Source organism: Musca domestica, unplaced genomic scaffold (assembly GCF_030504385.1).
Source record: "Musca domestica strain aabys unplaced genomic scaffold, Musca_domestica.polishedcontigs.V.1.1 128, whole genome shotgun sequence".
NCBI lineage: Eukaryota > Metazoa > Arthropoda > Insecta > Diptera > Muscidae > Musca > Musca domestica.
The window spans coordinates 1,307,842-1,321,232 of NW_026712169.1; the positions used below are offsets into that span (position 1 = coordinate 1,307,842).

General features: G+C 34.5%; 1 protein-coding gene and 1 non-coding gene across 2 annotated transcripts; one reads left to right on the top strand and one right to left on the bottom strand.

Moving 5' to 3' along the window:
* Window positions 1–1,645: 1,645 nt before the first annotated feature.
* Window positions 1,646–1,727, bottom strand: TRNAS-AGA (transfer RNA serine (anticodon AGA)). The gene has a single exon. It is a non-coding gene; the product is annotated as a tRNA-Ser (tRNA).
* A 6,029-nt stretch (window positions 1,728–7,756) lies between these two features.
* LOC101890921 (U-Kazal-Dg21.2) lies at window positions 7,757–11,084 on the top strand. The gene is made up of 3 exons (XM_005176580.4): window positions 7,757–8,227; window positions 8,303–8,506; window positions 11,038–11,084. Exons 1-3 carry the CDS (start codon window positions 7,963–7,965, stop codon window positions 11,082–11,084), a joined length of 516 nt encoding a protein of 171 aa, XP_005176637.2. The 5' UTR covers window positions 7,757–7,962.
* Window positions 11,085–13,391: the final 2,307 nt, after the last annotated feature.

The window sequence follows — 13,391 nt, forward strand, 5'->3', positions numbered from 1 at the left end:
AAAATTAGCACAGATCATTTGCTTGGTCCAAGGACGAACCCTATTGAAATTGGTGATAATCGGTCAAAATTTAGATATAGCTCCCATATATATCTTCGTCCGATTTGCCTTTTATTGTGCACAAAACGTGTAATATCAGCCCGAATAGTATGGAATTTTGCATATACACCCAAATTAGGCCTAAAAATAAGTATGCCAAATTTCATCGAAATCGGTTCAGATATAGCTATATCTCCCATATATATTGTTCATCCGATTGGTTATATTTTCCTCCGCAGCTGTAATATGCACTCTGTAACAACAATATTTGGGGAAATATATCAAATACAGCTCAGAAATATCTTTGCTAAATTTTATCGAGATCGGTTCAGATTTGGATATAGCTCCCATATATAACTTCGTCCGATTTACCTTTTATTGTGCACCAAACGTCTAATATTTGTCTAAATGGGACGGAATTTGGCACTTATGACCGAATTGAGTCTAGAAGCTAGTGTGTCAAATTTGGTGAAGATCGGTTCAGATATAGCTATATCTTCCATATATATTGTTCATCCGATTTGTTATATTTGTTACTCACAACCGTAATATGCACTCCGTAACAACGATATTCAAGGAAATATATTAAATACAGCTCACAAATATCTTTGCCAAATTATATCGAGATCGGTTCAGATTTGGATATAGCTCCCATATATATTTTTATCCGATTTTGAATTATTTGTGCACCAAATGAGCAACACATGTCCGAATTTAAAAGATACAAATGCTTCGGCATATTTAGTCTATTGATCTTTAAATTATAATTATAATCATAGCTTGTATGATTGAATTCTCCCATAAAAACTTTTAATTGTTATGTTGAGGTCTACTAAATTAGCAAAGTGGTGTAGGGTATCATAAAGTCGGCCCCACCCGACTTTAAGACTTTCTTTACTGGTTTATATTCTCAATTTATTTAATCACTCCTCACGATTGTCAAAGTTCTGCTCCCCAAACCAATAAATATATACTTTCGCTGTGCAAAAACCCTCACACATATGAGGAGAATTTTCCACGTATTGGTTTATCTCCTATATAAAGTTGCATCCAGTTTCACCTATTTCAAATATATCAGACACATTACCCACATGGTTGTATATTTTTCACGTATTTTCGATCTTCATACTGCAGTGCCTCCCTTATGTTCAATGTACATTTTTTCCTCATACCTTATACAACAATTGTTAAATTTTTAAATCATTGAAGAATTTTTTTTATGTGTAAATTTAAATAATGGTAAAATTCATGCCAACTGGGTTGAAAGGCTTACCTTACGATGCTAAGTAGTGGAATTCTGTAACTCATTTTTTGAGTTCTCGACAAATGTCGGTAAAATTAAAATGCTTATAATTTCGATAATTAAAGAAATTTGTCGGTAAGTTAGTGACGAAATCAAATTAGTCGCCAAGACCAAACGATAAATACCTATGTTGTCGACCTTAACTTCATTTTTATTTCAAAATTCAAAGTTACCGATTTTTGAGTTAGAGAATCGCACTACGGAATTTTAATTTTCGTTTTGAATTTTATAAAAAAAATTTACTTTTTTGAAATTCAATATATCCAAAAAAATGTGTAAAAAGAACTTTACGATTTCCAGTTTCGCAGTCGGTAGGATTCGAACCTACGCTCCCAGAGGGAATCTGATTTCTAGTCAGACGCCTTAACCGCTCGGCCACGACTGCATACACCAACTAGCTGTCAAATAATATTTTTAAAGCTTAACATTGAAAAACTTAAACTTACCACTCGCCAATTCTTTCTACCTTATTCTCAAAACCTAGTGAAGACAGCAACCATTGTTCATAAAGTAAACGGGTATAGATGGCACTATACTCGTTATAATTATATGGGACATTTTATATTTAAAAGTATAATATAGATAACGACTAATTACCCGTTTGTGTAGTAGACTAGTAATTTTAAATCAAATCGATTTCTACATTCAACTTTAAAATCCTACAAAAATCGTACAATATCAGTCAACTGATCTTTTTAATTTTATAGGGATTAACCCACATTAACAAAATGTATTGCTTTATCCGAATTTATTCAGCCGGATTTATCATACGACAAGTTAAAGAGTATCAGTTGGCTTCGTCGGCAGATGTATACCCTTAGCCAATGTTCGATTATTTAAATATATTTTCACTTCAGTTATGATTATTCAATTTCGTTGACCTTCTATGGAGTAGAATTCGAAGTAATGGGCCAAGATTGTCGATTTCATATTGGACTTAAATAAATATGTTATGCTGTTACGTGCCAGATTTGGACTACATCGGTTACTTCCTTCACTTTATACGGGATATGTGATAACTTTTAGAAAATGTTAAAACGTGCGAGAGACACAAGATATGGTCGACCGAAGTATTCCATTTTCAGATAAAAGTAATGAAAATTGTGACTCTTTGTGAGTGAGGTACCAGAACGGGATCGCAGATATATATCATCTTCACAACAGGTCTTTTGTTAGCAAAAATATTTGTATGTGTTAACTTTGGAGAGAGTTGGATGCTTATGTCTATTTCTTTGAACGTTTTGTTTTTCAAAATCTTAAACCCTATGTGGGAGAGGAATCAGAAGAAACTGTCCGATCTCTGTCATCTTTATAACAGATCTTGCGTTGAGGGATATATTGAGATGTACCAAGTCTGAATGGAATCGGATGTCAATTTCGCGTTTTATGAGCTTCATGGTTATTCAAAAATTTGACCCCTTGTGGGGGAAGTAACAGAAGGAGTGGACCGATATATCCCATCTTCACAGCAGATCTTGAGTTAGTAGGTATAATGGGATGTGTTTGTTTTGGTTATTCAAAACTTTGACCCTTTGAGGGGGAGATACCAGAAGGAATGGTCCGATCTCCTTATAATAGAGGCACATTTTTTACTGGGATTTTCGTAATGGGTACTACAGCCTATGACAAAAAATTGCTTATGCGTGGCCATATCTTCGCATTTTGCAAAGCAGATCTTGTGTCAGTATATATAATGGGATGTGTGAAATATGAAGAGAACCGGATGCTTATTTCGGATTTTATAATTATTTTGGTCATTCAAAACATTGACCCTTTAAGGGTGTTCACGAATAAGTGAACATCTTTTTATAATTAAAGGCAATAGCGGGGCTACCTACTATAGCTGAGAGGGATTTGTTAAACAGGGATCTTCTTAATACTTTCCATATTAAAAAAGATAATAAAATGTGGTGAGCAGACCTTCGAGTTAGAAATAAATAATAAAGAATTTTCAATTGTTGCATGTGTTATGGTGGAGTTAGATTACGGGATGTAATCTTTACTCAGACTGATAAGCAAGTGCAGCATGTTTGCTTGCCACAGGTGAGTTAGCTATGCGTGTTTATGACCTCCCACTAAGGTTTATGTTGGATTGGTGCATAGGCATGTACACAGTTGGTATCTCTCTTTCATTTACACTTAATGATTAATGAATTTTGATTAAGTCGTATAACTAGTTATTAAGAAATATTTTTAATAAACCCATTTTGTGTCTTACAAACGCTCGAAAGGAAAATACTTTGCGTCTTTTAATTATTGATCCCGATTTACAATGGGGGAAGTTCCAGAAGGAATGGTGCGATATCTACCATCTTTATTTGATGACTCAGCACTGATGCAAATATAAGCATTTGCTAAGTAGGAGCAAAATCGGAGCATCCTTTCTTCCTATGTGCATTAAAATATTTTTTTTGAAAATTTCGACCTTTTGTGTGAGAGGTAGCAGAAGGAGTGGACCGATATTGCCCACATCCAATAATAATGTTACGAGGTACCAAGTTTGAACTAAATCGGATACTGTCGTCGAAAGACAGACAGACACCAAATGTCCTGAAACGGATTTGGTTCAAAGAGACCTAGGTTCTATAACCGTTATTTGGATGAGGCACGCTTCGGCCGTATCAAATGATAGTCGTATGGCTGAGGGTATATAAATATATCTTCTCATCTCCGGATATATTTTAAATCCGGGATCTACATACTAACGGAAAGCAATACTGGGTACAGCATTAGTACTGCGGTACATTCCACAGTCACAAATATTTCCGCAAAGGCGTTCAACTTAAAATTTTATTTGCATTATTTTCCTTCCAAAATCTGAATTATTTTTCATCAATTGTCTCCATATTAGGTTTTTGTATACACCAATTTTGGCTATTTTCTAATTGTGTATGTGTTCGTAAAGTCGATAAGGGTTTTATATATGTAGTGTCAATTTGTCCCTATGTAGAAGTTGCACACATTGTGTGATACATGGACAACATTTCAGTTGTGAAATACACGAACAAAGTACATATGTACTTTTTCGACCACAGCGAGCCCTATTTTCATCGGAAAAAGATAATTTAATCAAAAGTGTTGTTTGTTTGTTATTTGAAAATATGGTAAATTCGATTTATATTTATATTATAATTTATAATTTTTTATAAAATACAATATGATCACGATGAAACCACAGGAAAAAACATATGCAAGTGTGTGATAGCAAGAATTATGAGTCATATGTTTTAATTATGTTTTTTTTTTATACGAGTAACAGACAGTAGAGTGACCATAACAAATTTTAAAGTAAAAAGTAAAGAAATAAAGCTAATTGAGTTCGCGGCGTCCGACGAAATTTTCGCCGGCGCCGTGATTGTGTGCGTTTCCATATACACATATGTTTTTATTTTTGACGACGAACATACGCCGCGAAAAATTCGTCGTTCGCTCCAATTGTGTTCCTAGCATAATGGTGTATCCATGGTAGAAGAATACAGGTAGTTGCATCAACGCTTGAGAAGATTGATATGTCAAAAAATTTTAAATGATTTTTCAAAAATAAATAGATTTTTATAAGTTTTCATATACGACACTAAGCGGAGGTTCTTATGATATGCATTTTTCAAGACTAATTACAAATTTAAATAATTTTTCATTCAACATTTTCAATTCCAAAATTGGTTTGACAGTTCATTGTCCCAGCAGCTGTGACGATGCGTCTACCTATATTCTTCTACCATGGGTGTATCTTAACCATGGTAGAAGTAATAGGTAGACGCATCGACACAGCTGTTGGGACAATGAACTGTCAAACCAATTTTGGAATTGAAAATGTTGAATGAAAAATTATTTAAATTTGTAAAAATTGTTGAATAACGCGAATTATAATAGCCTCCGAATGACTTAATATAAGAAAACATATTAAAATCTACTTATATTTGTAAAAATATTTAAAATTTTTTGACATATCAATGCTCCCAAGCGTTGATGCATCTACCTATATTCTTCTGCCATGATCTTAACACAGAATATTAACCCACTGCATCTAATAAACCCAGTGGGTTAATCTTCAACTGTATAAATGCACTATAACGAGGTTTTCTCGATGACTTTATTGACACTGAAAAAGATTGGAGGGAACATGATTTGTTTTACATGAAGGTTTGATTAAGCATGCATTGAACTGTATATATTTTTGACGTATATTTCATTAATTTAACAAGCTAGTCGCCCATTCATCACATTAATGTATAAGTACAAAATGTAACACTTGATTTTTTTATATATTCTGTTTAATAGTAACTGGTGCATTAAACTGTGCCAACACCCTGTTTGTACATCAAGTGTGCACTCTATTACCGACCCTATAAACAGGGTGACTAGCTACTAATATAATTTGTATGTGATTGTTGATAAAACTGTTGACGAAACATTGTGGCATTGCCAGCATCAATTATTTTGGTAGAAGAACTAAAGTCCAAGATATTTTCAATGTTTTTTTGACCAATAGAAAATTTACTGTCATTATCAACGATTATATGTCAAACTTTGACACAATTTTCAACTTATTCCTGATTTGTCACACGTCTCCGAAAATCTATTTTATATGCGGATGATTGTCTGATATATAGTCATTACAACTCGCCAATAAATGCTCTTAATAATGCACAGTACCATCTTGAAATTATAAAAGTATACTACACGAATAGGAAATTTCCATAAATCTAGCAAAGTCGAAGGCAATTAGTATTAGAAACGCTTCAGGAAAATGCCATAGAACTGTAGTGCCTGAATACAAATTATAGCATCTCTCACTTGGTGGAAGAAAAATCCTTTTAAGAACATCTTAAAGTATTAAATTAATAAATAAACATAAAAAACTTTTCAAATTAAATGATCACGCTGGAGCCGCTCTGAAGAAAGCCAAAATGACAGCTAGTCGTTTATATCATGAGCAATACTTATCTGCCGCGGAATACTAAGTTGCTCCTATATAAAATTATATGTTACCCCAATCGGGTTAAAGTCATTGAAATTTCAAAAAGTGCAAGAACTTACACCGCAACAGAAAGAAAATAGACTCAAAAGAGCTTAAGAGTTGCTTCGATTGGCCGAAAGTGGTGAACTGCCGAATTTGGTTTTCTTCGATGAGAAAATATTCGTTGTTCAGCAGTTTGTAAACAATCAAAATGATCGTGTTTACTTGCCAAAGAGGTCAGCTGAAAATGTGCACCTTCGGTTGGCCACCAGACCTCAAACGCCGGCTATGGTGATGCCTTGGCACTCAAACATTTTGGCCGCAGACTTCGGGATTCCAACAGGACTCCGCACGCCCCACCCAAGAATGGTTACAAAATGAGGTTCTTCGCTTCATTTCCAGCGCACAGTGGCCACTATTGTGTCTGGAGTATTTTGGAAGGCAAGGTTGGCACTAAAAATACCAAAGCGTCTAAAAATACTGCAGAGCAACATTTGGACAGCGTGTGACGGTTTAATTGGCCGTTTGAAGGCCATAATTCGTGCCAAAGGTGACCAATTCCAACAAATCTAAACTTATTCTAAAATTTGATGCTATTTCCGACATTAAAAAAAAAGTAAAAACCGGATTTTTTATTATACTCTCCACCATAGTATGGGGGTACATTAAGTTGGTCATTCCGTCTGTAACACCTCGAAATATACATTTTAGACCCCACAAAGTATATATATTCTTGATCATCATAAAATGATCAGCATAGTATCCGTCTGTGGAAATCATTCTAGCTTCCGAACGAAATGAAGTAGGTGTATTATGTCTGCAGGACTTTTGGTATTGAAAATGGGTGATGCAGGTCCACGTCTTTGTATAGCCCCCACATAACGGTACCTCCCGATATTCTGTATTTTGATGATTTTAGCGACATTATTCACCGGAATTGTTTAAAATTTGGTATTTAAAGTTCGTAATGGATACTACTGGCTATGACAGAAAATTATCTGTGCAGGTCCACGTCTTCATATAGCCCCCATATAACGGTACATCCCTATTTTCTGAATTTTGATGATTTTAGCTACATTATTCACTGAATTTTTTTAATCAAGTTTCGCATTTGAATATTGTAATAGTTTATGACAAAAGTTTCCTATGCAGGTCCACGTCGTCGTATAGAACCTAATATAATTCGGGGTATTTTTAAGATTTTATCAGAATTTTTAACGGATTATATTTGTTTTGAAAATTTCCAAAATAGTTCAAATAGTGGTATCGGCCCGGCCGAACTTACAGCTTTTTTACTTGTTTACACTACAATGGTTAATTGACCTATTTGAGTGTCATTCAATTGAGATCCCTATCCATGAGACACCATCAGACTTTTTATCAATTTGTTCTGTAAGCAAATAACACACATACGCCCATCCCCATACATACATAAGTACCTTCGACAACACTTGAGTGTAAATTATGGGAAAGAAATATCGGCACATAATTGCAGATTACATTAAACTATCTTTCATTACAAACTTATCAAGAAGCATAATCGAAGATAAAAATAGATAACCACAGCTGAAGGAACAATATTTTCAATATAAAAAGTTAAACTGGAAACGTTAACTTCAGTTAACTTTCGGGTTTACTAAACAGAAGGTAAAAAGAGACAATGAATTCACATTTCTTCGGTTTATTGCTGTGTGGTGTTATTCTTATTGCCACAAGTTGGGCAAATCCTACGGATCATAATTTGCTCCATAGTGATGTCACTTCCCAAGAATCAATCCCCAGTGTTCCAACTTTAAACTCTTGCAATAGCGTTTGTCCTCGTAACTTGGATCCGATTTGTGCAGTGGATGTAGACAATGATCAAAATATTAAATACTTCCCAAATACTTGTCTGATGGAAAATGATGCATGTCGCCGTGGTAGAGGTATGTCCGGAAGGACACGTAATATATTGTTTTTATTGATATTGAAATGAATGTTTTTCTTTGTTTTTTCGTTAGTCTGGAAACCAATTCAGTTGCTACAATGCGCTGCGGATATTGATCCAGGACTACGTGATGGCTGTGTACACGCTTGTCCCTTCAACTATGATCCGATTTGTGCAAGGACAACCAAAAATGGCGCTGAGGGCAAAGTACACGAATATATTCAAATTTTCGCCAATCGCTGCGTTTTCGATATGGAGAACTGCTTAGCCAGCGGAAGTAAGTTTTATGTTTTCTTTTTTGCTATTTTGGCTTATCAATGATGACACACGAACATAATTGTGTGTCTAGTAGTTGTAAATCACTTTCGAAAAGCGTCGGTAACTTTATTTCTGCGATATTGAAATGACTAATTACTGAGAAATTTTGAAAAGGCTTTCAAGTAACAATATATAATATCTTTTGAAAATTGGGTACATTATCAGGATTATTTGTTTAATCTGGATATACAGTGTGAGATAAAAAAACTGCAACGAAGTCAAACGCCATAATTTTTAAATTTTATTGAATAAAAGCAAAAATTCCGGAAATAATATCAAATTTTAGGATAAGTTTCGACTTAGCACGAATTATGGCCTTCAAACGGCCAATGAAACCGCCACACGCTGCCCGAATGTTGCTCTGCGGTATTTTGGCCCGAGGAAGCGAGGAACCTCATTTTGTAACCATTCTTGGGTGGCGCGTGTTGAGTTCTGTTGGAATGTCCAAGGTCTGCGGCCAAAATGTTTGGCTGCCCAAGGCTTTAAAACACCCTCCAGAATATTTTCGCGATAATATTCGGCATTTATTCTGATGCCACGGTCGATTAGTAAGAGCGGATAGCGACCATCGGCTGTTATGGCGGTCCACACCATCATCATGGCCGGCGCTTGAGTTCTGGTGGCCAACCGAAGGTGCACATTTTCAGCTTACCTCTTTGGCAAGTAAAAACGATCATTTTGTTTGTTTACAAACTGCTGGACAACGTAGGTTTTCTCATCGGAGAAAACCCAATTCGGCAGTTCACCACACTCGACCAAGCGAAGCAACTCTTTAGCTCTTTTAAGTCTATTTTCTTTCTGTTGAGGTGTAAGTTCTTGCACTTTTTGGAATGTCAATGGCTTTACCCCGAGCTCATTTTTCAATATTTGCCGAATGGAATATTGCGATCAAGTCGCTTCTTTACTTTTCGAATCATTTCTGCTGATGTTGCTGTTTTCTTCCGTCCACTTTCTTGACGTCCGGCTACACTACCAGTATCAGGGTAACGAGCTATGGTACGAGACACAAAAGATTTATTGACATTTAGATGCTGGAGTGCTCTAACGATAGCCACTTGTGATTTTCCAGCCAAAAATTAAGAAATCACACTATCTCGCTTGAATTCCATCCTGTATATATACATAAACAAACATTAGCTGAGCGGATATTTATATCCCCTAAGGGTGTATCTAAATCTAGGAAGTCAGCGCCGCTAGATTTATGAACCCAAATGTGTTAACCTTCAATACTGTCAACGTACTTTTAGTCAACGTATAAGAAGATCAACGGTTATATAAATATCGACGGGACTTTACATTTCCCCTACTTTTTGATAAAAATGAGAATACATACAACGCCTTTTTAAAGTGCTTAAGTCATCGGCTGGCTTCTTCGGAAAAGAAAAAAGAAGCATAGGGCCAAAATCGAACTAAGTCAACCTGAAACTACTTTGTTTCTCTACGAAGAAGCCAGCCAAAAAATCTGTTTTTGTGGAGCGGATAAGCCCACATCATATTGTGTATAATTGATGTATTCCCGTACTTTCTTTCATTTGCGTGGCATTGCATTTTCTTACAGAGTGGCAAACTCTCTTTCAAAATGTTAAGGTACATAGTCTGATCCATAATACCCCCAAGAAAACGCAATACACCTGGTCCAGAGGCTGAAAATGAACCCAACACCACTTCCAACCCACCACCGTGCTTCACTGTAGGATTCATATTTTTGGCAAGGAGCGCTTCATTTGCCTTTCTCCATACATAAGGTCTGCCATCTGAACCAAAAAGGTTGAATTTGCTATCGTCCGTGAACAGTACATACTTCCAAAATGAAAAATCTTTTGATATGAGCTTCTTGGCAAATCGCAATCTTACTTCTTGATTTCGCTTGCTGATTAGAGGTTTATGTCTAGCTCTTCTTCTTATGCAGTATTTTCTTATTGTTTGAGGGCAACATACTTTTCCCAAATTCTTTTTAGCAATTTTTGCATCCTTCAGTGCACTCTAAAACGGATCCTTTTTGCTCTGCCATAAAATATACTTCTCATCACTCAAGGTAAATATTTTATTATTTGCCGTTGTTGACTTATTTTCTACACATCCATCTATTTTGAGCCGTTATATGATGTACTGAACTGTAGATCGGCCTCTATTTTGTTGAATAAATAAATGCAGTAAACTTTTTTCTACGGCTAGTTCTAATACCCTATACACTAATAAAAAATATGGGGGTTTTCTGGTAGTGAATTTGATAACAATCACATATTGCATGAAAGAAAATTGTTTGGTAAGTGCCCGAGTTTCGCTTGGAGCTACTGTAAGCTACCGGCCCGATTCAGGTATTTTAAAATTGTAATTATATTTTCTCGTAAATTTGGGCAGAAGTTCTACTAATTTTTCATGTACAAAACAGTACTGAAAACCCTCCAATACTTGTGCTCAAAATTTAGCTATTTTTTTTAACAACACTAAATGTATTCTCACCTGTCTCGTTTTATCCTCTATTTGCAGAATGGATTGAAGTACGTGGTGAAATGTGTGGTTTGGATGAAGACTAAAAAAGTTTCTTACTTTTCTTTTTTTGAAATAAGTGTATCAAAACTGTAATTCTTGGATAAATTTATTTTGTAAATACAAATATATTCATATCACAATTGTTTATTTGGTTTATAGATTAATTTAGGGTTTTATTTTACATTATGCATCATTCAAGTTAAGCTAGATTTACACGATAGAATCTTTCTCCAAAATGCGTCACGAGTTTGATGTTATATTGCAAACATGATAGAATAATATAGGTACACGCATCGACAAAGGTGCTAGGACAGTGAACTGTCAAACCAAATTTGGAATTGAAAATGTTGAATGAAAAATTATTTAAATTGTAAAAATTGTTGAAAAGCGAGTATTTTAATATCCTCCGAATGACGTCGTATAAGAAAACATAAAAATCTACTTATATTTGAAAAGAAATTTTGTTTCTTCTCTACCTGTATTTTTTTACCATGATTACAAATTCTTTCAAATTTTTTCGAACAAAGCTTTTAAAGATTTTGTTGGTGTCGTGTAAAGAGCGTAAATTTATTTCTATTTAAAAACCAGTAAGGAAAGGTCAAAAGTCGGGCGGGACCGAGCTCGGAGCAATAACCGTAAAATCGGATGAAGAAGTATATCAAAGCTATATAAAAATCTGAACCGATTTCGACACAATTTGGTAGAGGTACTTAGAAGCAGTATCTGATGTCCGGTATCAATATCATTTTGTGGAGTACATACTACGCATGAGAGGTACTTTGCCAGAATTCATTGGCTGAAATTGGTTGGAGATATATGGGAGCTATATTTAAATTTGAACCGATTCGATTTCAATAGTGTTCGTTCTTCCTTCTCCATGTTACAAACAAATGTTCAAAGACATAAAACTCTTATCACTATGTGGTGTAGGTTATAAAAATGAAAAGAAAGTGAGAAAATGGGAAAAAATGTAAAAATATATGATAAACATCCACTCAAGATAAACAATATATAAAAAAGGAATTACGTCACTATGCGTTAATAATGGTGCCGTATAAACGCGTTAATTTGTGTACGTAATTTTCAGAGGGAGCAACGTGATTCAAATCGCAATTAGAACATGGTATTAGAGCGAGAAGAAGAATTGTTCAACATCTTCTTTCTCAAATAGTAAAGTCATTTCATTATCTTTTGTAAGAAAAAACAAAGGGCAGGATCTCCACAAAAAAAAAAAAAAAAAAAAAAAAAAAAAAAAAAAAAAAAAAAAAATGCAAAATCTATATATATTTTTGTAGTTTTCCCATTTTACAACATTTTTTGCTTCCAAAAACAAAACAGGCTTACGATGACCAACAATTTTGCGCAATAATAAATCAGCGGATACTGCACTTTGAGTTATGGCCAGAGGTGAGCATAATGCACTATATTTTTAGTGCACTAACAATTTCAATACCAGTAAGCAATTTTGATGAATTTTGAAATTTAATATTTTTATGATTTTTTTTTTTGAATACTTACAACATTTTTTTTTTTTTGGTTTATTTCAGCCATGTTTGACTTTCTTAAAACAAACATTTCAAAATTGAATTCTAGATCGATTGATAATTCCAGCAAAAGAAAACAATCGTTTCACTCGGTCTGAAAATGGAAGTCGGTATTATATTTGACAATTATTTGTTTAACAATTGGATAACTTTTCAGCATTTTCATTAAATTTCACGATAACCATTCTCCAGTTCAGCTATTCTAGTCAAACATCTATCCATTGTAATCAAATGAATGGACAGTTATTTAGCTTATCTTAATTATTATTAAATTCAGACTTAGAAAAGCATGCATCACCAAAGTCTAGAAATTAAGCTGTCTAGAAGAGGAATTTGCTTTAGAAGTCTTCTATTTTTGGAAATTTTAACTCACAATGGTTTTAATGCGGTTTTAGAAATATTAGTTTGAGATCCAGTACTACAATCGCCGCAATGACTGCATCTAATGAATCCTCTTTTAGGTAAAAATTTCAAAAAACCTGTTGAGAAGTGTTTCTTGCATTTCCATATTTACTCTGTCTGTAAATGGAAAAATCGATTCCTTTGCAATGGGTTTATCCACTTTCAAATACTCTTCTAGATATTCAATTTCAGAGCCAAGAAGTGATGGAACTCCAAGCAACAGCTTATGTTTGCATTCTAGTAATTTCTTAACTGAATCGCATAGTGAATTCCACCTTCTAACGCACGGAGTTATGGGCTACGAAGATAAAACTGCACTTCCTGAGTGCAACTGGAAAATAATGGAATATTAATTATTAATATTTAACGTTAGAACGAACCTTTTGTATGTTTTCATGTGAAAAA

Coding starts and splice junctions, on each gene's coding strand:
- LOC101890921 (XM_005176580.4), top strand. CDS start 7,963: ATGAATTCACATTTCTTCGGTTTATTGCTGTGTGGTGTTATTCTTATT. Junction 8,228..8,302: donor TGCATGTCGCCGTGGTAGAG/GTATGTCCGGAA, acceptor TTTTTTCGTTAG/TCTGGAAACCAATTCAGTTG. Junction 8,507..11,037: donor GAACTGCTTAGCCAGCGGAA/GTAAGTTTTATG, acceptor CTCTATTTGCAG/AATGGATTGAAGTACGTGGT.